This window comes from Oncorhynchus nerka, linkage group LG20 (assembly GCF_034236695.1).
Source record: "Oncorhynchus nerka isolate Pitt River linkage group LG20, Oner_Uvic_2.0, whole genome shotgun sequence".
NCBI lineage: Eukaryota > Metazoa > Chordata > Actinopteri > Salmoniformes > Salmonidae > Oncorhynchus > Oncorhynchus nerka.
Genome location: NC_088415.1, coordinates 73,372,185 through 73,396,733, shown reverse-complemented (window position 1 = coordinate 73,396,733; position 24,549 = coordinate 73,372,185). Strand labels below are relative to the sequence as shown.

Genomic DNA, 24,549 nt, shown 5'->3' with positions numbered 1-24,549 from the left:
TTGTAGAACCTAGAAGACAGGGGTAAAACCCTGTAGTAGAACCTAGAAGACAGGGGTAAAACCCTGTTGTAGAACCTAGAAGACAGGGGTAAAACCCTGTAGTAGAACCTAGAAGACAGGGGTAAAAGCCTGTTGTAGAACCTAGAAGACAGGGGTAAAACCCTGTAGTAGAACCTAGAAGACAGGGGTAAAACCCTGTAGTAGAAGCTAGAAGCCAGGGATAAAACCCTGTAGTAGGAGCTAGAAGCCAGGGGCCCTGAGGTAAATGAAATGGCAGGCGGGCACTAAGCCAGAATGTTCTTGCCAGCATGAGTCCCACTCGGCCCTGCTGGCGAGTCCAGAGATAGAAACCCTCTCTTGTTTGCCTTATTTCCTATCCCCACCTGTCATCAACCAGCTATGGCTGCATGCTACTTTCCTATTTACACAAAGCCTAGGGCCTCCGTCCACTGGACGTGGACCAAGACCAACTGCCAAGCTGTTCAGTTCAGTCCCAGGGCCGGCTGAACAGCCTCGCCTCACAACAACCTCACAACTCCTACGCCATGATGCCACATCAGGCTTGACTCCAAGCCACTCTGTGTACAACATGAGGTAATACACTCGTGGGAAAAAGGGTTCCAAAAGGGTTCTCGGCTGTCCCCATAGGAGCACCCTTTTTGGTTATAGGTAGAACCCTTTTTGGTTTCGGGTACAACCTTTTGGGTTCCATGTAGAACCCTCTGTGGAAAGAGTGCTACATTGAACTCAGAAGGGTTTTACCTGCAGCCAAAAAGGGTTATTGTTCTCCGATGGGGAAAGCCGAAGAACCATTTAAGGTTTAGACAGACTGAGACCCCTCAGGTAAAAAATAAAACAGCAATGACAGCCTCATGGTCAAGTTCATTTCTCTGAGAAAATGTTAGAATGTGCCATTCATGTTGTGTAAATGAGTGAATTAATATCAACTTCCCACTTCATTAAAATAATAAATGGACCTATAATTATCTGAACCTATAAACTGTTATTAAAGCAACATTTGCATGTAAATTTGTATCATTATAATTTTACCGTTGACCATACATACCCTGAAGCATGGCGGGGGGGTTGCAGGTGAAAGAGCATTGCTTGCCAAATGTTGTTCCCCAGGGGCAGCTGAAGACAGCGAAGTAGATGTGAGACTGGTCAGGGGGCCCACAGTCAATTAGCTGACAGCTCACAACATGGTCCCATGCTCCATTTAGACACTGAAGCTCCGTTTCTTGCTTTCAATGGAAGATTAATACATTACCATTACACAGACATGATGGGATATGGCATGCTACTACAGTAATACAAATATACTGTATACTACTGCTGCTACTTGTAATAGTTCCTCTACGATCTATATTTTGACAGTCATTTAAGGCTAGTACTATTTCATGTTACTTTCAAATGCTCTCAAATTCAATGTTGATGTGTAGGGGGATAAAGTGGAGGGGTCTTATAATATACATTTTATATATGATTTCTATAATGCACAGGTTCTTAAAAATAAAGTGATTTCTGGAAGTTTTAGGGTTGTTCTTACCAGATGGGCTAAGACCCTAGTCTAATCCTAGTGTTGTGTTTACCTGATGGGGTAAGACCCTAGTCTAATCCTAGTGTTGTGCGTACCTGATGGGGTAAGACCCTAGTCTAATCCTAGTGTTGTGCGTACCCGATGGGGTAAGACCCTGGTCTAATCCTAGTGTTGTGTTTACCTGATGGGGTAAGACCCTAGTCTAATCCTAGTGTTGTGTTTACCTGATGGGGTAAAACGCTAGTCTAATCCTAGTGTTGTGTTTACCTGATGGGGTAAGACCCTAGTCTAAGCCTAGTGTTGTGTTTACCTGATGTGGTAAGACCCTAGTCTAATCCTAGTGTTGTGTTTACCTGATGGGGTAAGACCCTAGTCTAATCATAGTGTTGTGTTTACCTGATGGGGTAAGACTCTAGTCTAATCCTAGTGTTGTTCTTACCTGATGGGGTAAAACCCTAGTCTAATCCTAGTGTTGTGCATACCTGATGGGGTAAGACCCTAGACTAATCCTAGTGTTGTGCGTACCTGATGGGGTAAGACCCTAGTCTAATCCTAGTGTTGTGCGTACCCAATGGGGTAAGACCCTGGTCTAATCCTAGTGTTGTGTTTACCTGATGGGGTAAGACCCTAGTCTAATCCTAGTGTTGTGTTTACCTGATGGGGTAAAACCCTGGTCTAATCCTAGTGTTGTGTTTACCTGATGGGGTAAGACCCTAGTCTAATCCTAGTGTTGTGTTTACCTGATGGGGTAAGACCCTAGTCTAATCCTAGTGTTGTGTTTACCTGATGGGGTAAAACCCTAGTCTAATCCTAGTGTTGTGTTTACCTGATGGGGTAAGACCCTAGTCTAATCCTAGTGTTGTGTTTTCCTGATGGGGTAAAACCCTGGTCTAATCCTAGTGTTGTGTTTACCTGATGGGGTAAGACCCTAGTCTAATCCTAGTGTTGTGCGTACCCGATGGGGTAAGACCCTGGTCTAATCCTAGTGTTGTGTTTACCTGATGGGGTAAGACCCTAGTCTAATCCTAGTGTTGTGTTTACCTGATGGGGTAAAACCCTAGTCTAAAGTGTTGTGTTTACCTGATGGGGTAAGACCTAGTGCCTAGTGTTGTGTTTACCTGATGGGGTAAGACCCTAGTCTAATCCTAGTGTTGTGTTTACCTGATGGGGTAAGACCCTAGTCTAATCCTAGTGTTGTGTTTACCTGATGGGGTAAGAAAATCCTAGTGTTGTTCTTACCTGATGGGGTAAAACCCTAGTCTAATCCTAGTGTTGTGTTGGGGTAAGACCCTAGTCTAATCCTAGTGTTGTGTTTACCTCATGGGGTAAGACCCTAGTCTAATCCTAGTGTTGTGTTTACCTGATGGGGTAAGACCTAGTCTAATCCTAGTGTTGTGACCTAGTGTTGTGTTTACCTGATGGGGTAAGACCCTGGTCTCTAGTAATACCTAGTGAAAACCCTAGTCTAATCCTAGTGTTGTGTTTACCTGATGGGGTAAAACCCTGGTCTAATCCTAGTGTTGTGTTTACCTGATGGGGTAAGGTTTACCCTGATGGGGTAAGACCCTGGTCTAATCCTAGTGTTGTGTTTACCTGATGGGGTAAGACCCTAGTCTAATCCTAGTGTTGTGTTTACCTGATGGGGTAAAACCCTAGTCTAATCCTAGTGTTGTGTTTACCTGATGGGGTAAGACCCTAGTCTAAGCCTAGTGTTGTGTTTACCTGATGTGGTAAGACCCTAGTCTAATCCTAGTGTTGTGTTTACCTGATGGGGTAAGACCCTAGTCTAATCCTAGTGTTGTGTTTACCTGATGGGGTAAGACTCTAGTCTAATCCTAGTGTTGTTCTTACCTGATGGGGTAAAACCCTAGTCTAATCCTAGTGTTGTGCATACCTGATGGGGTAAGACCCTAGTCTAATCCTAGTGTTGTGTTTACCTGATGGGGTAAGACCCTAGTCTAATCCTAGTGTTGTGCGTACCTGATGGGGTAAGACCCTAGTCGAATCCTAGTGTTGTGCGTACCCAATGGGGTAAGACCCTGGTCTAATCCTAGTGTTGTGTTTACCTGATGGGGTAAGACCCTAGTTTACCTGATGGGGTAAAACCCTGGTCTAATCCTAGTGTTGTGTTTACCTGATGGGGTAAGACCCTAGTCTAATCCTAGTGTTGTGTTTACCTGATGGGGTAAAACCTAGTCTAATGGTTGGTAAACCCTAGTCTAATCCTAGTGTTGTGTTTACCTGATGGGGTAAGACCTAGTCTAATGGGGTAAAAGTCTAATCTAGTGTTGTGTTTACCTGGTCTAATCCTAGTGTTGTGTTTAAGACCCTAGTCTAATCCTAGTGTTGTGTACCTGATGGGGTAAGACCCTGGTCTAATCCTAGTGTTGTGTTTACCTGATGGGGTAAGACCCTAGTCCTAGTGTTGTGTTTACCTGATGGGGTAAAACCCTAGTGTTGTGTTTACCTGATGTTTACCTGATGGGGTAAGACCTAAGTTTACCTGATGGGGTAAGACCCCTAGTGTTGTGTTTCTAATCTAATCCTAGTGTTGTGTTTAGTGTTGTCTAATCCTAGTGTTGTTTACCTGATGGGGTAAGACCTAGTCTAATCCTAATGGGGTGCAACCTGACCCTGGTCTAAATCCTAGTGTTTTGATGGGGTTTACTAGTCTAAGTGTTGTGTTTACCTGGGGTAAGAGTCTAACCCTAGTCTAATCCTAGTGTTGTGTTTACCTGATGGGGTAAAAACCCGTCTAACCCAGTGTTGTGTTTACCTGATGGGGTAAGACCCTGGTCTAATCCTAGTGTTGTGTTTACCTGATGGGGTAAGACCCTAGTCTAATCCTAGTGTTGTGTTTACCTGATGGGGTAAAACCCTGGTCTAATCCTAGTGTTGTGTTTACCTGATGGGGTAAGACCCTAGTCTAATCCTAGTGTTGTGTTTACCTGATGGGGTAAAACCCTAGTCTAATCCTAGTGTTGTGTTTACCTGATGGGGTAAAACCCTAGTCTAATCCTAGTGTTGTGTTTACCTGATGGGGTAAGACCCTAGTCTAATCCTAGTGTTGTGTTTTCCTGATGGGGTAAGACCCTAGTCTAATCCTAGTGTTGTGTTTACCTGATGTGGTAAGACCCTAGTCGAATCCTAGAGTTGTCCTTACCTGAAAGGGTGGATTACCCTTGCCACTGAGCACAGCGAGGATGAAACCTGGATGACAGTGGACAGTGCAGTGAGAGGTCTCAGTCCTCTCTGTCTCGGGGCTGCAGGTGACAGAGGCATGCTCCAACTGAGGAGGACTGCATGTGTCCATCTGGCAGGGCCGTCGTGAACAGCTGGGCCACCACGATCACACACACACAGAGGGAGAGAAGAAACACAGAGGGAAAAGTATGAGCTGAGTAATGTTGATTATTTGAATCCTCAACAGATATGGTATCACATAGCACACTCTTAGTTATGATACTCAACCCTGCACCTTAGAGGCTGCTGGCCTATATACATATACATGGAATCACTGGTCACTTTGAAAATGGAACACTAGTCACTTTAATAATGTTTACATACTGCTTTACTCATCTCATATGTACAGTATATACTGTATTCTATTCTACTATACTTTAGTCAATGCCACTCCGACATTGCTCGTCCTAATATTTATGTAATTCTTAATTACATTCGTTTACTTTAAGATTTGTGTGTATTGTTGTGAATTGTTAGATATTACTGCACTGTTGGAGCTAGGAACACAAGCATTTTGCTACACCTGCAATAACATCAGCAAAGAAATGTGTATGTGACCAATAACATTTGATGTGTTGTGTGTTTTGTTGCGTGTATGTGTGTGTGTGTGTGTGTGCTATTATATGTGTTGGTATGTGTGTGTGTGTATACCTGACTGAGAGTGTGTGTGTACACATGTGCTTGTACATGTACGTATGGACATGCATGCGTGTGCATGTATGTGTGTGTGTGTGCATGTGGAAGCCCTATGAGACCCCACCCTCAGCGCACCCAGTGAGGGCAAATGCGCTGAAGTGACATGACGTGCGCAGAGCGACTCCCGTCACGGCAACGAAGGGCGAGGAGAAGTTGAGGATGACAGCGGTGGTCAGGAAGAAGGGTTGACTCAGGTTGTGTGTCACGTTCACCACTAGAGGATTCTGCTGACACGACAGCTCAAAGGAACCTGAGGACAGACACAGTCCCTTTTTCAATGAATCATTCTTCAATTCTTCATCTTCTTCTGAAAACATATTGGACAAGAAGGTCCAAGGGGAGGGACCTTGTCCTCAACTACAGTTGAGAAGGAGCCAAGGAGATGGGATGCGAGGAATTGAGATAGAGCCCCAGACAGGAATAACACACGGATGCTTACTCAGTACACTTTTTAAACATCATATGTTCATCACTGTAACCAGCCATAACCCTAACCCTACACACTGCATATGTGAAGACATCTTGAGGCATCTTTGAATGTTAATTCAAACAGTCAGTCATCCTTTGAGGACCGGTAGTTCAAGTTCATACCCAGGGAGTGGTTTCTGCCACCAGTATCACACAGTTGGACGGTGACTGTTTTCCTGCACTGCTCTCCAGGCCAGGCTCCGTCCGAGGCCAGATAGATGATGACAGACGCGGCGACTCCAGGTTGCGTAAATCCCACCTGGGCAAACAATTAGAGTTATTATGACAACAACCAAATGAGTTCAACTGTTCAATAATCGGTTCCTGAATGTCCCCCACTTCAATGGTAATTAGATTGCATGGTAATGAAAGAATGACAACAGAAACAGGACAATACTGTGACAAACGTGGCATGACAAATTGGGAGAAAGTACAAAGATGTGCCGTGAAACATAACAAATGACCGTTGGAACATTACTTTAGAGAAGGTTATAAATAGTTTGTCAAAAGTTTGTCAAAAGTAGTGCGCTATAAAGGGAAAAAGGTGCCCCAAGTATCCTCTATGGTGGACTGGAGTACTCAACCTTTAGCCATACTGTATCTTCCTCATCGTAGTAGGTCTGAGTGTACGACTGGGCCGTACATGGAACCCATATGTCATGTGACAGCTTCTCATTCATCTCCAGGTACTGGGGCTTGCACAGCTTTAATACAAGGGGAATCATACAGTAATTATTGAAAACCTTCGGTCACACTTTATTTGGATAGTCCCATGATATACAGATGGTTATACTATCAACAAACTATCTGTTCATAAGCAAATGCTTGCTAAGGTTACGGTTAGGTTTAGAATAAGGGTAAAGGTTAGGGTTTGGGGCTAGGGTAAGGGTTAAGTTTAAAGTTAGGATAAGGGTTGGGGTTAGGGATAGGGATAGGGTTAGTGGACAGTTAGTTGAAATGTTGTTGACACCGGGGAGTCCCATAGGGCGGCGCACAATTGGCCCGGTGTTGTCCGGGTTAGGGGAGGGTTTGGTCGGGGGGGATTTACTTGGCTCATCACACTCTAGCGACTCCTTGTGGTGGGTCGGGCACCTGCAAGCTGACTCGGTCGTAGGTATTTCTTCCGACACCAATGGTGCAGCTGGCTTCCGGGTTATGCGAGCGGGTGTTAAGAAGCGCGACTTGGTGGATCATGTTTCGGAGGATGCATGACTCGATCTTCGCCTCCTGAGCCCATTGCGGAGTTGCAGTGATGAGACAAGATTGTAATTGGATCACAATTGGATATCACGAAATTGAGGAGAAAAATGGGGTAAAATAAAATGTATTTTTTTTAACTGTCTATATATATATATAGACAGTTATTGGACATCTACAAACCATCTACAAACCATCTACTTGGGACTATCCAAATCAAGTGTTACCAAACATTCAAAACACTCAGTACTGTCACATTTACAGAAAGATAACATCTTTATCCAGGAGGTGGGGGACAGGGCAGAGGAAAGCACTGCTACCTTGGTAAGCGAGGGCTCTCCGGTGGCTGCCAGGGCAGGGCAGCTGCTTTGGTCCTGATGGGAGGCTGCTGCGGTGGAGGCCCACTGGTCACTGTACCCATGAGGGGTGAAGTAACCACAGTCCTGTACGCTGGAGCCCCTCTCAAACTCCTCACACATACCATCACCCTCAAAGACGTAGCACAGGCTGGGTTCACCTAGGGGAAACAATGGGAAAGAAATGTGGTGAACAAGCTTGCGTCCCAAATGGCAACCTATTCCCTTCATAGTGCACTACTTTTTAAACAGGACTCAGAGGGCGCTGGTCAAACAGGACTCAGACCAAAGGAACAGTCTGCTGGGGAGATTGCATTGTATTACAATAAGTAGATGCTGTCATCAGAAAACATTCCCGGAAAGATGTGGTTCAATAAAGAGGTGTGACAATGGTTCAGACAGAGAATAAAACAGCAAAGCACTATGTAATACACCAAACATTTATAATGTGTGAACTTTAACATCAGAGGCTGGATTTGGCCCTGTTAGTTACATACAGCTGCATGGGTAGGAGAGTGTAGTCACTGACAAGGTGTTGAATTGGAATAAATAATCCAAGGAACTATGTCTCAAAAATAAACAGTCTAGACAACATGGAATCAAACCATATCATATCATCATAGCAGATTGTTTGGATATTGTGCACTGACCATAATATACAGTACAAAAGACAACAACCCCTGTGACAATGATACATGTGTTTTTACTTCAGTTGTTTGTCAAAGCAATATCACTTTCAGGATAATACAAGTTGATGTTCATGCTTCAGATACATTGACATCATGATCCAGTCTTGTGTTGTAGGAGTTAACTTGTCAAGCATCAGAATACCCACACATGGAAGCAAATATGTGCATGACTGAGTGAGAATGAGGCACTATCTTGAATGGTGCAATGATTCCATTTTTTAAATTGCAATTTATAATCTGTTTTTTTGCCAAAGTTCTTTTCCTGCTAGTCATGCCTTTTATTCCCAAAGAAAATATAACACTTTCAGTCACGGCATCTCTGAACCTTCATGGAATAGATTCATTATTTCTCCCCTGACAAAACTGAGGGGGTGTTGACGTACTAGCTAAGTAATAGATTCCCAAATATGCATCCCAAATGGCACCCTATTCACTTTATAATCCACTGCTTAATGTTTGTATTTATTATTATGTATATAAGAATTTATCCTTGTCTTGTCCCCAAAATCATTGATGATGCTTGAGGTGATGAAACAATTTCCCAAGTTGCGATTTAAAGTAATACTCTACCCTACTCTACTCTGGTTAAAAGTAGTGCACTATGAAGGGAATAGGCTGCCATTTTGGACGTACTCAAAATGTGTCCCTTCACTTACTTTGACAACTTGCTAAAATACAGTATGTGAGAATAAATCATGTAAATCCATTGAATTATCTTAGTTACTCTGTAACCGTTAGGCCTACTTCCTTGTGATTTATATTGTGTGTCAAATGACACATTTTCTATTAAGAAAACACGTTTCTTTAACTAAGTGCATGATGATAAAGGAAGTGTACAAAACAATCCGCCAGCATGGTGGATAAAATTATAGGCAACACCACAACTATGAGGTTGACATTTGCTGTTGTTACTGTGCAATTTCTACTTTTAGCATGCCAAGTCTCTGAATGAATACCGGAGACAAGGCAGTGTCAGCTTGACAGCATTGTTTTGTTGTGGAAATCAAAACAAGCTAGCTGTAGTAAACTTTATAATTATATTAGATTAATGTATGCACAATGCATAGTTTGGATAAATTGAGATGGTTAAGCGCAGAATGACTACAAATGACAGTATTTTGTTTATTTAATTAACCCGTTTTAAAGTGGTAGATCAGCTTTAATGTTGCAGATAGATTGTAGCTTCCATCAATGTAATTGTCTGCATTATTTCCAATAGTCAATATATATTTTTTGTGAATATATATATTTTATATCTTATTTTATTATTTTCCCCTAACCCTACCACCCCTCCCCTATTTGGAGTAAACTAATAGACAACAACAGTTAGGCTTCTGCTTCCAGCTTATATGTAACGGATTTCCTCCTCTTCGTCTGAGGAGGTGTAGCAGGGATCGGACCAAAACGCAGCGTGGTAAGTGTCCATAATGATTTATTAACAAAACAACTGAACAATCGAACAAAACAAAAATAACGTGCATAAACGAAACAGTCCTGTGTGGTGACAAACACTGACACGGAAAACAAACACCCACCAACCAAAAGTGAAACCCAGGCTACCTAAGTATGATTCTCAATCAGAGACAACTAACGACACCTGCCTCTGATTGAGAACCATACTAGGCCGAACACAAAAACCAACATAGAAAAACAAACATAGACTGCCCACCCCAACTCACGCCCTGACCATACCAAAACAAAGAATAAAATAACAGAACTATGGTCAGAATGTGACATTATACATACCATATGCTGTACATTTTCCTGACATAATGTATTTTACAATAGTTATCTTTTGTTTGTTTTTAATCCCATCCTTCAGCTACCCTCAATCCCTCCCATCTACAGTGCCTTCGAAAGTATTCAGGCCGTTGACTTTTCCCACATTTTGTTACGTTACAGCCTTATTCTAAAACGGATTAGATGAAAAAAAACACTCAACAATTGACACACAATACCTATAATGACAAAGCGAAAACAGGTTTATAGATTTTTTTGCAAATGTATTACAAAGAAAAAACAGCTGGCCTTCCTGAGTGGTGCAGCGGTCTAAGACACTGCATCGCAGTGCTAGAGGTGTCACTACAGACCTGGGTTCGATCCCAGGCTGTATCACAACCAACCGGCGACTCGTTGTGGCTACTCCTTGTGGCGGGTCGGGCACCTGTAGGTGGATCTTGGGTTGTCAGTTGAACGGTGTTTCCTCCGACACATTGGTGCAGCTGGCTTCCAGGTTATGCAGGCGGGTGTTAAGAAGCGCAGTTTGGCGGATCATGTTTCGGAGGACACAATCTTAGCTTCCCGACCCCATTTGGGAAGTCCCAGCGATGAGACAAGATCAAAATTGGTGGAAAAATGGGATAAAATACTAAAAACAAGAATACCTAAGTATTTAAACCCTCTGCTATGGGACTTGAAATTGAGCTTAGGTGCATCCTGTTTCCATTGATCATCCTTGAGATGTTTCTACAACTTGATTGGAGTCCACCTGTGGTAAATTCAATTGATTGGACATGATTTGGAAAGGCACACACCTGTCTATATAAGGTCCCACAGTTGACATGCACTGTCAGAGCAAAAACCATGAGGTCGAAGCAGTGGTGTAAAGTATTTAAGTAAAAATACTTTAAAGTACTACTTAAGTCGTTTTTTGGGGTTTCATATTTTTGAATATTCAACTTTTACTTCACTACATTCCTAAAGAAAATGATGTACTTATTATGTACTCCATACATTTTCCCTGATACCCAAAAGTACTCGTTACATTTTGAATGCTTAGCAGGACAGAATTTTTTTCCAATTCACACACTTATAAAGAGAACATCCCTTGTCATCCCTATGGTGCCTGATCTGGTGGATTCACGAAACACATGTTATGTTTGTAAATGAAGTCTGAGTGTTGGAATGTGCCCCTGGCTATCCGTAAAAAAAATTTAAACAAGAAAATTGTGCTATCCGGTTTGCTTAAAATAAGGAATGTGAAATTATTTATACTTTTACTTTTGATACTTAAGTATATTTAAAACCAAATACTTTTAGACTTTTACTCAAGTAGTATTTTACTGGGTGACTTTCACTTTTACTTCAGTTATTGTTTATTAAGGTATCTTTACTTTTACTCAAGTATGAAGTTTGGGTACTTTTTCCACCACTGGGTCGAAGGAATTGTCTGTAGAGCTCCGAGACTGGATTCTGTCGAGGCACAGATCTGGGGAAAGGTAATAAAACATTTCTGCAGCATTGAAGATCCCCAAGAACACAGTGGCCTCCATCATTCTTAAATGGAAGAAGTTTGGAACCACCAGAGCTGGCTGCCCGGCCAAACTGAGCAATCGGGGGAGAAGGGTCTTGGGCAGGGAGGTGACCAAGAACCCGATGGTCACTCTAACAGAGCTCTAGAGTTCCTCTGTGGAGATGGGAGAACCTTCCAGAAGGATACCTATCTCTGCAGCACTCCACCAATCAGGACTTCATGGTAAAGTGGCCAGAGGGAAGCCAATCCTCAGTAAAAGGCACATGACATCCCGCTTGGAGTTTGCCAAAAGGCACTTAAGACTCTCAGACCATGAGAAACAAGATTCTCTGTTCTGATGAAACCAAGATTGAACTCTTTGACCTGAATGCCAAGCGTCACATCTGGAGGAAACCTGGCACCATACCAACGGTGAAGCATGGTGGTAGCAGCTTCATGCTGTGTGGATGTTTTTCAGCGACAGGTTCACCTTCCATCAAGACAATGAGCCTAAGCACACAAACAAGACAACGCAGGAGTGGCTTCGAGACAATTCTCTGAATGTCCTTGAGTGGCCCAGCCAGAGCCAGGACTTGAACCCGATCGAACATCTCTACAGAGACCTCGAAATAGCCAATCTGACAGAGCTTGAGAGGATCTGCAGAGAAGAATGGGAGAAACTCCCCAAATACAGGGGTGCCAAGCTTGTCATATCCACAAAGACTTGAGGCTGTAATCATTGCCAAAGGTGCTTCAACAAAGTGCCGAGTAAAAGGTGTTAATACTTATGTAAATATGATATATATTTTTTATTATTATTTATATAAATTAGCAAAAATGTCAAAAACTGTTTTTGCTTTGTCATTATGGGGCATTGTGTGTAGATTGATGAGGGTAAAAAAACTATTTAATACATTTTAGAATAAGGCTGTAACGTAACAAAATGTGGAAAAAGTCAAGGGGTCTGAATACTTTCCGAATGCACTGTATCTCTTTTTATTTTTAATTTCACCTTTATTTAACCAGGTAGGCTGGTTGAGAACAAATTCTCATTTGCAACTGCGACCTGGCCAAGATAAAGCAAAGCAGTTTGACACATACAACAACACAGAGTTACACATGGAATAAACAAACATACAATCAATAATACAGTAGAAAAATCTATAAATAGCATGTGCAAATGAGGTAGGATAAGAGGGGTAAGGCAATAAATAGGCCATGGTGGCAAAGTAATTACAATATAGCAATTAAACACTGGAATGGTAGGGTGTGCAGAAGATGAATGTGCAAGTAGAGATACTGGGGTGCAAAGGAGCAAGATAAATAAATAAATACAGTATGGGGATAGGGTAGATTGGATGGGCTATTTACAGATGAGCTATGTACAGGTGCAGTGATCTGTGAGCTGCTCTGACAGCTGGTGCTTAAAGCTAGTGAGGGAGGTAAGAGTCTCCAGCTTCAGAGATTTTTGCAGTTAGTTCCAGTAATTGGCAGCAGAGAACTGGAAGGAAAGACGGCCAAAGGAAGAATTGGCATTGGGGGTGACCAGTGAGATATACCTGCTGGAGCGCATGCTACGGGTGGGTGCTGCTATGGTGACCAGTGAGCTGAGATAAGGTGGGGCTTTACCTAACAGAGACTTGTAGATGACCTGGAGCCAGTGGGTTTGGCGACGAGTATGAAGCGAGGGCCAGCCAACGAGAGCATACCGGTTGCAGTGGTGGGTAGTATATGGGGCTTTGGTGACAAAATGGATGGCCCTGTGATAGACTGCATCCAATTTGTTGAGTAGAGTGTTGGAGGCTATTTTGTAAATGACATCGCCGAAGTCGAGGATCGGTAGGATCAGTTTTACGAGGGTATGTTTGGCAGCATGAGTGAAGGATGCTTTGTTGCGAAATAGGAAGCCGATTCTAGATTTAATTTTGGATTGGAGATGTTTAATGTGAGTCTGGAAGGAGAATTTACATTCTAACCAGACACCTAGGTATTTGTAGTTGTCCATATATTCTAAGTCAGAACCGTCCAGAGTAGTGATGCTGGACAGGCAGGCAGGTGCGGACAGTGAACGGTTGAAGAGCATGCATTTAGTTTTACTTGCATTTAAGAGCAGTTGGAGTCCACGGAAGGAGAATTGTATGGCTCAACTGGAGGTTAGTTAAACACAGTGTCCAAAGAAGCGCCAGAAGTATACAGAATGGTGTCGTCTGCGTAGAGGTGGATCAAAGAATCACCAGCAGCGAGAGCGACATCATTGATGTATACAGAGAAGAAAGTCTGCCTGAGAATTGAACCCTGTGGCACCCCCATAGAGACTGCCAGAAGTCCGGACAACAGGCCCTCCGATTTGACATACTGAACTCTATCGGAGAAGTAGTTGGTGAACCAAGCGAGGCAATCATTTGAGAAACCAAGGTTGTTGAGTCTGCCAATAAAAATGTTGTGATTGACAGAGTCGAAAGCCTTAGCCAGGTCGATGAATACGGCTGCACAGTAATGTCTCTTATCGATGGCGGTTATGATATCGCTTGAAGACCATCCAGTTTTGGTTTCTATTTGGCATATATTTTTAACTGTGCTGTTTCACAAAAGTTCTGAACCTACATACATCTTATGGACACAGTATATTTGACATTAGTTGTCTTGTTGTTTTTAGTCCCACCATTCAGCTCCACTCAATCCCTCCCATCTCACTCTGAACAACATCCAGCTGTGTTCTATTTGACATATATTTTTCAACTGTGCTGTGATGTTTCAACAAAGTTCTGAACCTATTCTCATAGTTTCTACAAATTGTAAATTAACGATACATTTTTTTTGCTAAAAGTATTAAAAGTACAAATGACAGTATTTGTGATATGAAATCAGTGCATGGAGTTAGTGCATGGAGCTAATGAAGAGGTTTGTGTTTTGCTTTTCGTGTATTGATGTTAACATTGATGTGTATATTGATGTGTATAGTGTATATTGATGTGTATATTGATGTGTATAGTGTATATTGATGTGTATATTGATGTGTATAGTGTATATTGATGTGTAATGTTGTGTTTGATGTTTATACAAGGCTCATCAATCAAATGTAAAACAATTAATGTGTGTGATAAGTGATTCATCTTTACTTAGTTACTTACTTAGTTTGTTTTGTTAAGTTGTAACCTGTCTCTGTTGCAAGACGTACTGTAATGAATACACCCCTGGTCTAGGTGGGTTTCTGTTGTGGTCATTCCACAGACTGTAGACTGAGACCAGGATTAGGAGAGTGCTCTTGTCTGTTCTTCACTCACCATTGCAGTTGAAGCCTGACTCCATGTGGCACTTCTTAGAGCAGCCATCACCATCCAACAGATTGCCATCATCACAGTCCTCTGTCCTACAGACACAGAGACAGCAAGGATCAGTCATCTCCATAGTCTATACATTTTCATTACAAACACACATATCCTTTGATTTCACTACATTCTCCACTGAGAGAGACCAATAAGTATGACCTATATGAGTATACGGTAGTTTGGCTTCACTTGCACACTTGATAATGTACTGTAGGCACTGCCCTAATGTATATGTTCTCTATTACCAGGAGTTGCATGGCAAGTGGTTCAGTAACACAAGGAGTGCACAAAGAACAATGCCCAAGGACTAGTCAGCCCTTCGCCCTCTGAGTGGCCAAAATGTATCTGTCTATTACAGAATTCAGAGGACTGACTATTGAATATGATAGAATAATACGATAGTATCCATGTTTGATTTCTATCTGAAAGTTGTTCACTGAGGATAAATCTGATGCTATCTATATGGATGTATTATATATGTGCTAACTTGTTTCTGTACAGGGTGACCTCTGAATTACTCCATGCAAGAAGGTTTTATTGTCTTCCCAGGAATTCTGTCTTATTTACGTTGGTCTCATACCCGACACAAGCCTTTAATTTCTGTGACACCCTGTGGAGACTGGGCCTTACTCTGTAAAATTGGTATCATTTGATTGGTCAATGGTGGTTGGTTTTGGGTTGAAAGGTTACACCTTCAGGTGTTATACATTTTATTACATGCCTTTGTTCTCTCTCATCCTGTATCCAGGCATCCTGGGCTTCTAAGCCTCTGGCTTAATAGGCATCTCTTTGTTCATGCTTTGTCTTCTAAATTAGGCTCAGAAGTATGCTTTCTAAAGCTTGTAACTTAAGTCTTATGCCTTGTATGTGAATCCATTCATTGTAAAATGTTCATTTAAAATCCTCCTTTGATATAGACAATTGTATTTGTATTTGAAACAGTCCAGAGTAATGAAGGTGGACTTGTTTACCATGATTACAACATTGCTGTGTATCAATTAGTAGCATTAATGAATGCATAATATTATGGCCATTTTGATTGGTCAACAATGGATGAGAGAAAAAAAGAACATACAGTGCCTTCAGAAAGTATTCAGACCTCTTGACTTTTCCGCCATTTTGCTGTGTTACAGCCTGAATTTAAAATGGATGAAATTGAGATTTTGTTGTATTACTGGCCTACACACAGTACCCCGTATTGCCAAAGTGGAATTGTTTTTTGTTAAAATTTTTACAGTTTTTTAATGAAAAGCTGAAATGTCTTGAGTCAATAAGTATTCAACACCTTTGTTTTGGCAAGCTTAAATAACTTCAGGGGTAAAAACGTGCTTAACAAGTCAAATAAATAAGTTGCATGGACTCTGTGTGCAATAATAGAGTTTAACATGATTTTTGAATGACATCTCTGTACCCCACACATACAATTATATGTAAGGTCTCTCAGTCGAGCAGTGCATTTCAAACACAGATGTAACCACAAAGACCAGGGAGGTTTTTCAATGTTTCACAAAGAAGGGCACCTATTGGGAGATGGGTAAAAATAAAAGCAGACATTGAATATCTCTTTGAGCATCGGGAAGTTATTAATTACACTTTGGATGGTGTATCAATACACCCAGTCACTACAAAGATACAGGCTAATTCAATTGCAGGAGAGGAAGGAAAACGCTCAGGGATTTCACCATGAGGCCAATGGGGACTTTAAAACAGTTCCAGAGTTAAATGGCTGTGATAAGAGAAAACTGAGGATGGATCCACACATTGTATTTACTCCACAATACTAACTTAATTGACAGATTGAATGAAAGGAAGCCTGCACAGAATACAAATATCTCAAAACGTGCATCTTGTTTGCAAAAAGGCACTAAAGTAATACTGCAAAAAATATGGGAAAGCAATTCACTTTTCTCCTGAATACAAAGTGTTACGTTTGGGAAAATCCAATACAACACATTACTGAACACCACTCTCCATATTTTCAAGCATAGTGGTGGCTCCATCATGTTATGTGTATGCTTGTAATCGTTAAGGACCGTGGAGTTTTCAAGGATAAAGCAGAAACTGAATGGAGCTAAGAACAGGCAAAATTCTAGAGGAAAACCAGATTTAGTCTGCTTCCCACCAGACACTGGGAGATGAATTAACCTTTCAGCAGGACAATAACCCGAAAACACAACGCCAAATCTACACTGGAGTTGCTTACCAAGAAGACAGTGAATATTCCTGAGTGGCCAAGTTACAATTGTGACGTAAACCTCATTTTCAATAAATTTGCAAAACTGTCTAAATACATGTTTTCACTTTGTCATTATGGGGTATTGTGTGTCGATGGGTGAGAAAAACAAACAATTTAATCAATTTTAAATTCGGGCTGTAACACAACAAAATGTGGAATAAGTCAAAGAGTATGAATACACTCTCAAGGCACTTCATCTGGGATGTGAATACTGTGTAAACTGACTGACCCCTGGAGAAGTCCGTCACCGCAGTAGGCAGCTCCATGGGTGTAGAGGAGAGGTGGGGAGAGCTCACTGAGAAGACCGTCTGCTTCCACCTGAACTCTGTACTGGTACTCCATGTCCTTTTCAATATCACTGTATGAACACATCAAAACATGCAGCATTCATGTATAAACAGCTTTCTAACTGCATTTTTGTCTCATGGAATTGTATTCCTTTAGAATTAAAGACATAATTGACATTTCAGATTATTTCCAGGTGGAATTGTTGCATAGAGATACAAAATGACTAAACTAAACCGATAGCTATTATTGTCAAATAACCATTTTGAACAGCAAGGTTATATGGAAACGACAGTGCACATAGATACACAATAAGAAACAGATTGTTCTTGTGTATCTGTGTCCAGAGTCACCTAGTCATCTAAGCTTGCTGTAGGAAGCAGTGACCTTCAACCTAAACAGGAGGTACGGTGGGTACAGTGATATCATACCTCCTGTCCCAGAGCTATTGACCTGTTTTAGTCAGCTCCAAACTATAAAAAGAGCCTACCTTTGATTTCCCGGCAGCCCTCCTAGATTACCATTGTCTCCGGCCAGCTGTAAAGAATGCCTACAAAAATGCACATCCTCTACTCTCTCAGACGTGTCTGATTTCCTCCCACTACAAATTACCCTTATTAATTATGGATCAACTCTAAGAGCCCGCTCTATCTAGCATACCACTGGAGGAGCCAGTGTGTTTTTTATTTAAGGGCTTCGACTTAGGGTTGTTTTGGGAATGATACAATCAGTTATTAATGTAAAGTCAAATGTTTATGAACCACTAGTTAGCAGAAACTAGGCTATGAGGGTCAGGGGAAAATAATACATTCTTGTCCATGGACTAACATAACTTTATCCTACACCTATTTCACACATACCCCAAAGGTGTTTTTTTTTTTTACTCCTAATAGACCAAAAACGAGAGTCACATATTTAAGGATTAGGATATCAAGTGCAAAACTATCTTGTTTTGCCAGCTATACCTCTTGGTGGCAGTGTAGACTCACAGTCACAATTCTTAGCCTTTCTTTCATTTCTCTCCTTCAATGCACTCCACTTCTCTCTCTTTACCTCTTCCTCCAAATGACAGGCCTCTCACTTATCATACACTAACCATGATGAGCATACAGTACAGAGCCTTCAGTGAGAGGAAATGGCTGAGCAACAGCTCCAAAGAGCCACAGGTGTTTACTGTTTTTGCTGGTCAAATTTGGTTTATATTCCAGTGACTGCCTTCCCCCAAACACAACCTCTCTGCCCTCCTCTTCCCTCCACATAACTTAATTCCCCTTGGTTTTTACATCTTTTTGCACTTACAGCCACTTGTGGAACTTTTAGAGATGAAACCAAATGTATTCCTCAATGTGACCTCTTAAGCACATCCACCTACTCCTGCAAGTGCTTGAAAAGCCACAATATCCCAGAAAGTGTTAGTGGAAAATTACAAAATCATCCACAAATAAATGTGTATGATACTAATACCAAATACAAGCTGACTCTAATGAATAAAAGTAAGCTGGAACAGAATTTAAAAAATATATGTGAGATGGGAAATATCTTAATGTTTAGGGGGCTTACTTATGTTATGTGTAATGCAAAACTGGATGCAGATAATCAATTTAACACCTTTTCTCACTGCATGAGATTAAAATGGTTTGACGTACGCCGGAATCCTCTGAAAACTGTTCATCAAATAACACCCTTGTTGTTGATTTGTAACAGTAGCTGGTGCTAAAAGGAATGTTGAATACATTTGGTTCTGTGTTGCGAAAACGGTGCCACACCGAAATACTTGATAATGACACAAATCTCAGTTTCTGGGGCTACAGACGATTATGTATGGTCTTTGTAAGTGACATAAATTATACTTTGATCTTGATTTTTTTTGCGTGTGTGTGTGTGTGTATTCTTAAGTCCACTTCTTGGAGAAGTGGTACATGACCTCAAAACAATACATCTGTGTCCACACAGGATACATTTCCAGACTAAGTTCAAAGTATTAGTAGTTATTAGTAGTTGCTGAATTCCAGAGTGTGCGCCTACATACAGTACAGTAGCTTGGACACACCTACTCATTCAAGTTTTTTGTTGTTGTTATTTTTACTATTTTTACATCGTAGAATAATAGTGACTACATCAAAACTATGAAATAACACATATTGAATCGTGTAGTAACCAAAAACGTGTTAAACAAATCTAAATAAATGTCATATTTGAGATTCTTCAAAGTAGCCACCCTTTGCCTTGATGAAAGCTTTGCACACGCTTGGCATTCTCCCAACCAGCTTAACCCGGAATGCTTTTCCAACCATCTTGAAGGAGTTCCCACATATGCTGAGCACTTGTTGGCTGCTTTTCCTTTACTCTGCAGTAAAACTCATCCCAAACCATCTCAATTGGGTGATTGTGGAGGCCAGGTCATCTGATGCAGCACTCCATCACTCTCCGTCTTGTTGAAAAACAAATTATAGTCCCACCAAGAGCAAACCAGATGGGATGGCGTATCGCTGCAGATTGCTATGGTAGCCATGCTGGTTAAGTGTGCCTTGAAATCTAAATAAATCACTGACAGTGTCACCAGCAAAGCACCATCGCACCACCTCCTCCATGGGAACCACACATGCAGAGATCATCCGTTCACCTACTCTGCGTCTCACAAAGACACAGCGGTTGGAACCAAAAATCTCACATTTGGACTCATCAGACCAAAGGACAGATTTCCACCGGTCTAATGTCCATTGCTCGTATTTCTTGGCCCAAGCAAGTCTATTCTTCTTCCTGGTGTCCTTTAGTGGTGGTTTCTTTGCAGCAATTCGACCATGAAGGCCTGATTCACGCAGTCTCTTCTAAACAGTTGATGTTGCGATATATCTGTTTCTTGAACTCTGTGAAGCATTTATTTGGACTGCAATCTGAGATGCAGTTAACTCTAAAGAACTTATCCTCTGCAGCAAAGGTAACTCTGGGTCTTCCATTCCTGTGGCGGTCCTCATGAGAGCCAGTTTTATCACAGAAACTCTCAAAGTTCTTGACATTTTCCGGCTTGACTGACCTTTATGTCTTAAAGTAATGATGGACTGTCATTTCTCTTTGGTTATTTGAGCTGTTCTTGCCATAATTTGGACTTGGTCTTTTACCAAATAGGGCACTCTTCTGTATACCACCCATACCTTGTCACAACACTACTGATTTGCTCAAATGCAATAAGAAGGAAAGAAATTTCACAAATTAACTTTTAACAAGGCACACCTGTTAATTGAAATGCATTCTAGGTGACTACCTCATGAAGCTGGTTGAGAGAATGCCAAGAGTGTGCAAAGTTGTGTTCAAGGCAAAGGGTGGTTACTTTGAAGAATCTCAAATATAAAATATATTTGAATTTGTTTAACACTTTTTTGGTTACTACATGATTATATATGTGTTATTTCATAGTTTTTATGTCTTCACTATTATTCTACAATGTAGAAAATAGTAGAAAATAAAGAAAAACCCTTGAATGAGTAGGTGTGTCCAAACTTTTGACTGGGACTGTATATCTGTCGGTGTCAATATTACTGTACCTGTCTGTAAATGTAAGCAGAGTTTGCTGGACCAGATCGCCTGAAAACGGCGGTTGCCGGACAACTCGGTAGATCAGAGGATGGCAACTGGAGCAGAGAGGATTATGGGGGCCAGAAGTAAGCAGAACAGCGTCAATCTCCATCTTCTCATCAAAGGTGCTCAGTTTGACAGCTGCCACCCTTTTTTCGGTGTGCACATGTAGGGTGAGGGGCACATCACAGAAGACGTGCTGTGGACCCATGTCTAGAGACTCGTCTGTGTCTGTTATTAGCTCGATGTTGATAATCACCTGGTTATCTGTAGAGACAACATGGTGGATAATTATAAGCTGTATAATCAAGCCGTTCCAGAGTAGTGCACATGCTTGGCCCTTTATTTATTCATAAATACCTAGGACAAATAACTGGTGTAACTTCACTGCTCAGATGAATAGCCAAAACATTATCATTCATGTAGACACAACATGTGGCTTGTATTGTGGAGAGTTTCAGCAATGCTAAATGTACACTATTGAAGACCACTAGAATGAACCCGGGACCCACCGGCTGAGATGTAGGTGACCCACACAGTGAGGCTGTCAGGGACCACAAGGTGGAGGAAGCGCAGCATCAGGACGCAGCCCTCGGTTTCAGGGCAGGGAGACGTCACGTTGGCATCATACAGGCTGAGTTCTGGACTCCAGGCCTGTAGGCTGGGCTCACAGGTCTGGTATACATCTGGAGGGCCTGTAAACGCACACAGACACACACACACTGGTCTTACAATATATACACCTACTGTACATGAGTCCCAAATGGCCCCCTCTACCCTTTATATTGCACTACTTTTGAAAAGGGTCCATAGGGGTCTGGTCAAAGGTAGTGTACTATGTAGTAAATATGGTGCCATTTGTAATGCAACCAAATAAAGGGAAAAGTTACAACAGATATAGCAGATAGGCCTACAACTTTGTTCTACATCCAAGCCTTCTCAACTGATGACATGCACAGTACCTTCCCACCCACACTGATAAAATGCAGAAAGCTAGAGTTCATTGGTTTCAAAGGTAGGCACTCTGTTGTCTTTAATTAGTGCAGTATATTTACTAAAGTTGTGAAATGATTTGAATCACTGAAAAAACATTACTGAACTATTATTAAAGAGGGCTAGTAGAGAGTACAAGCCATGTTCTGAGGGAGAATCATACAGTAGAGCGAGACTGGGGAAATCACATGACCTGGTTTTGGACTGGACTGGTATTTTCCTAACCATCCTCTAGAACACAACATACCCAGGTGCAACTTTACACAGGAAAGGAATCAATTTCTGAATTGGGACAGACAGGGCTCACAAAACAATTTATAAAGCATGTTAATTTCCTCTGTGGTAAAAGGGGAACAGGAGCATGTTGTGTGTCTCAGCAGAGCACTGAAATAAACTGCCGAATGGAGAGGGATAGAGGGAGAGAGCCTGCAGCAGTAGCCCCAGCCAGCCAATGCCTGAGCGTCCTCAGCTTCTGCTATCTGCACCCAATGTGGCTCCTTCACATGTGTGGATTTGTGCAGGGTAAACATCAGCACGCCAAGTCAAACCGTAAAACTAAATTGGTCAGATAAACAGAGAAAGGCCTCAACACAGGCCCAGATTAATCACTGTATCAGATGTGGCAAACGGCTCCCACAGGAAAGCCTAGTAGGAAAGCCTAGTGCTTCAAGATCTTAGTGTGTCATCCTTCCTACTTTCAGCAACTTAACCATGTCACTACTTTTCCCCTTTCTCAAGATGAAATAGACTCCCCGGGTCTGGAAATTAATGCTTGGGTTTCAGTGGAGGAACACATCAAAGGGAGGATATGTTTCTGTGAAAAGAATGATGTAGCCTAGATACAGTATTTTACCTGATATAAATGTTTATTTCGTCTGAGTGTGCCAGAGCCGCAGAATAACTGATGAATTTACTAACGCTCAACACCGGTTGAATATGGCTGGTGTCAGTAAATGTCAGCAAAAAAGCGTAATTACATTGTTGCCAGGAGCACAATTACAACCACCAACACTCTGGATAACATGAAAACAGTTTAACCAGCTCTGCTAGGGCGAGTATGGTCAGAGTTTGGGTGGGGGTTAAATGGTCAGAGTTTGGGTGGGGGTTAATAAAGTTTAAGATGATTCTTATGGCACTGCACACGGTCAATGTGAACTTTATTTTACTATTCATATTTTTGACAACTTTTACTTCACTACATTCCTAAAGAAATGTATTACTCAAAAGTACTTGTTACAATTTGAATGCTTAGCAGGACAGAAAAATTGTCCAATTCACACACATCATGGGAACATCTCTTGTCATCCCTACTGCATCTGATCTGGTGGATTCACTAAACACATGCTTCGTTCATAAATTATGTCTGTGTGTTGGAGTGTGCCCCTGGCTATCTGTAAATTTAAAAAACAAGAACATTGAGCTATACGGTTTGCTTAATATAAGGAATGTCAACTGATTTATACTTTTACTTTTGATACTTAAGTATATTTAAAACCAAATACTTTTAGAATTTTTGAAATTTTGTCAGAAAGTTGTTTTCATTGCAAGTTAAAGCTTACTGTTAGCTAGCTAGCTAGCTGACGTTAGATGGCTGGCTCGCTGGCTAACATTATGTTTATGATCTGTGTGTAGTAATGTTATCTCAGAATTTCACATTGCTAGTTATAGCCTGATGTTAGCTGGCTAACTAGCTAATATTGAACCTATTTGGTTAACTTTAGCTAGCTATGACAATCAGATTGTATTGCTAGTGCTCTATGGATTAGGATTATGGTTAATTTTTTCACTAGCGGGCTTGCTAGCTACATGTCTAAACAAAATACCACAAGTTAAAGCTTACTAGCTGACATTAGATGGCTGGCTCGCTAGCTAACATTACGTTTATGATCTGTGTGTAGTAATGTTATCCCAGAATTCCATTTCACATGGCTAGTTATCGCCTAATGTTAGCTAGCTAACTAGCTAATATTGAACCTATTTGGTTAATTAACTTTAGCTAGCTTTGACAATCGGTTTGTATTGCTAGTGCTCTATGGATTAGGAATATGGTTCATTGTTTCACTAGCGAGCTTGCTAGCTACATGTCTAAACAAAATACCCCAGGTTAAAGCTTACTGTTAGCTAGCTAGCTGATGTTAGATGGCTGGCTCGCTAGCTAACATTACGTTTATGATCTGTGTGGAGTAATGTTATCTCAGAATTCCATTTCGCATTGAAAGTTATCGCCTAATGTTAGCTAGCTAACTAGCTAATATTGAACCTATTTGGTTAACTTTAGCTAGCTTTGACAATCGGTTTGTATTGCTGGTGCTCTACGGATTAGGATTATGGTTCATTGTTTAGCTAGCATGTCTTAACAAAAGAATCCACTTAGCTAGTGGTGTGGGGGCTGTGCTTTGGCAAAGTGGGTGGGGTGATATCCTTCCTGTTTGGCCCTGTCCGGGGGTGTCCTCGGATGGGGCCACAGTGTCTCCTGACCCCTCCTGTCTCAGCCTCCAGTATTTATGCTGCAGTAGTTTATGTGTCGGGGGGCTAGGGTCAGTTTGTTATATCTGGAGTACTTCTCCTGTCCTATTCGGTGTCCTGTGTGAATCTAAGTGTGCGTTCTCTAATTCTCTCCTTCTCTCTTTCTTTCTCTCTCTCGGAGGACCTGAGCCCTAGGACCATGCCCCAGGACTACCTGACATGATGACTCCTTGCTGTCCCCAGTCC

At 41.6% G+C, this 24,549-nt stretch overlaps 1 protein-coding gene across 1 annotated transcript in view; it reads right to left on the bottom strand.

The window, feature by feature from the left end:
* Positions 1-24,549, bottom strand: part of LOC115103100 (pappalysin-2) — a 68,411-nt gene that overhangs the window by 18,259 nt on the left and 25,603 nt on the right. Inside the window, exons 7-16 of the mRNA XM_029623729.2 lie at positions 21,357-21,539; positions 20,814-21,111; positions 17,216-17,344; positions 14,706-14,791; positions 7,465-7,661; positions 6,532-6,651; positions 6,071-6,206; positions 5,555-5,729; positions 4,704-4,875; positions 1,067-1,244 (exon numbers count right to left, since the gene is read on the bottom strand). Of these exons, the coding sequence (XP_029479589.2) occupies positions 1,067-1,244; positions 4,704-4,875; positions 5,555-5,729; positions 6,071-6,206; positions 6,532-6,651; positions 7,465-7,661; positions 14,706-14,791; positions 17,216-17,344; positions 20,814-21,111; positions 21,357-21,539 (1,674 nt within the window). The remainder of the gene's footprint in view (positions 1-1,066; positions 1,245-4,703; positions 4,876-5,554; positions 5,730-6,070; positions 6,207-6,531; positions 6,652-7,464; positions 7,662-14,705; positions 14,792-17,215; positions 17,345-20,813; positions 21,112-21,356; positions 21,540-24,549) is intronic.